The sequence below is a fragment of the Triticum dicoccoides genome, chromosome 3B, assembly GCF_002162155.2.
Source record: "Triticum dicoccoides isolate Atlit2015 ecotype Zavitan chromosome 3B, WEW_v2.0, whole genome shotgun sequence".
Lineage (NCBI taxonomy): Eukaryota > Viridiplantae > Streptophyta > Magnoliopsida > Poales > Poaceae > Triticum > Triticum dicoccoides.
Genome location: NC_041385.1, coordinates 126933557 through 126935019, shown reverse-complemented (window position 1 = coordinate 126935019; position 1463 = coordinate 126933557). Strand labels below are relative to the sequence as shown.

Below are 1463 nucleotides of genomic sequence, written 5' to 3'. Positions count from 1 at the left end.
ATCAGGGCAGAGAGCGTGGTGGTTGCCGGTCCGCGGGGAAATATGGCGTGAAGGAGATAGGGTGTCATGGTGAAGATGATATGGGCATCGTTTGGTTTTAAAGGAGAGGGTTCTAGCAAGCAATGTCCTGCTACGGCGGGATACCGAGCAGGAAGAGCAGGGTCCACTAAAAAAGAGAAGGGTCAATCGTGGGATGGTTATTTTTTTTGTGTTGGGGCAGTGTGCTGAAGATAACATGATGAACAACCATATTTCTCTCACACATATGGTCTGAATTTGAGGTACCATGGATTGTCCAAACGGTTGGATTTTGAGAAGCCCTCTAGGCAACCGTTTCACGTCCTAACATGGTCGGGCGTAAGAGGAAGAAATGAGGGTCGGACTTGAAGACGACCCTAATCATTTGTTCAATTCATTTACATGCATTGTAGCCCGTAGCAACGCACGGGCACTCTGCTAGTATGTCATAAGTCATAACCCAATCTCACTCAGATACACGTACCATGCTTATATACAGAGCAACAGTCTTATGTTCCGTAGTAATTGCTCTGCGCGCTGTGGTGTTTCGAGCATGTGATACTGAATTTCCCTCCTCTTCTCAACTGCTCTTGGTTTCTTTCTCTGACAAAAAAAAAACATGTCGAAAAATCAATGATCAGCTCCAGTGGATGCATGATCTCAAAGGCCAAACTCTGCGTCAGTAACCAACAGACAGATACCTCCATCGTGCCCAGAGCACCAGAGCCTAGCGTGACTCGTCATCGGACACGGAACCCTCGCCAGCTCATCCTGCGCCAACGGTACGTCGCGTGTTTCTTCTTCCACTTCCTTTTCTTTGAACCTTCGTCGCCCCTACTGGCTTCCTTCTCGGATGATTTATAGAAAGGAAAAGAAAAACAATGAGCAAGAGATCATTGGCATAGTAGCTTCATATTTAAGGCTTGCGAGAGCAAACAATCAATATAATTACCTCCTTTTCACCCCCACTTTCACTAGATTCTGATTCGTCCCCACTAGAATAATCATCAGTAGAAGATCCTCCGCCACCCATAAAGAAACCAAAATCTTCATCCTGGCGTGAAGCAATAAATAACACAAGTATATGGAGGGACTTAATAACAGGATTAAAATGTCAGCATCAAGCAAACATGCCAACACGAGGCCATCTACCTCATCACTTTGCTCGTCCCCAAGGTTCATTGTTTTCAACTGCTTTCCACTGCAAATTTCCCATATAAAAATGAAGATACTCATAGCGCTTAAGTATATAGTAGAAAGAAGGATGTTGAAGCCAACAGACAGGCACATACTTGACGAAGTCGAAAAGGTTAAAGTATTCATTCCTTTGAATATTTCTGAAGATATGCTCTTGGCCATTTTTTCGCTTGACAAGGAGGTCCAAATAGCGATCTGACTTACCGGCGCCCTCACGGCGGTAACTTCCAAACCCAACAAACTCAACC

General features: G+C 44.8%; 1 protein-coding gene across 1 annotated transcript in view; it reads right to left on the bottom strand.

The window, feature by feature from the left end:
- Positions 1-383: 383 nt before the first annotated feature.
- LOC119275125 (FACT complex subunit SSRP1-like) overlaps positions 384-1463 on the bottom strand; it is a 6190-nt gene continuing 5110 nt past the window's right edge. Inside the window, exons 7-11 of the mRNA XM_037555922.1 lie at positions 1311-1462; positions 1171-1219; positions 971-1072; positions 720-863; positions 384-621 (exon numbers count right to left, since the gene is read on the bottom strand). Coding sequence (XP_037411819.1) covers positions 759-863; positions 971-1072; positions 1171-1219; positions 1311-1462 — 408 coding nt within the window. The 3' untranslated portion in view covers positions 384-621; positions 720-758. The remainder of the gene's footprint in view (positions 622-719; positions 864-970; positions 1073-1170; positions 1220-1310; position 1463) is intronic.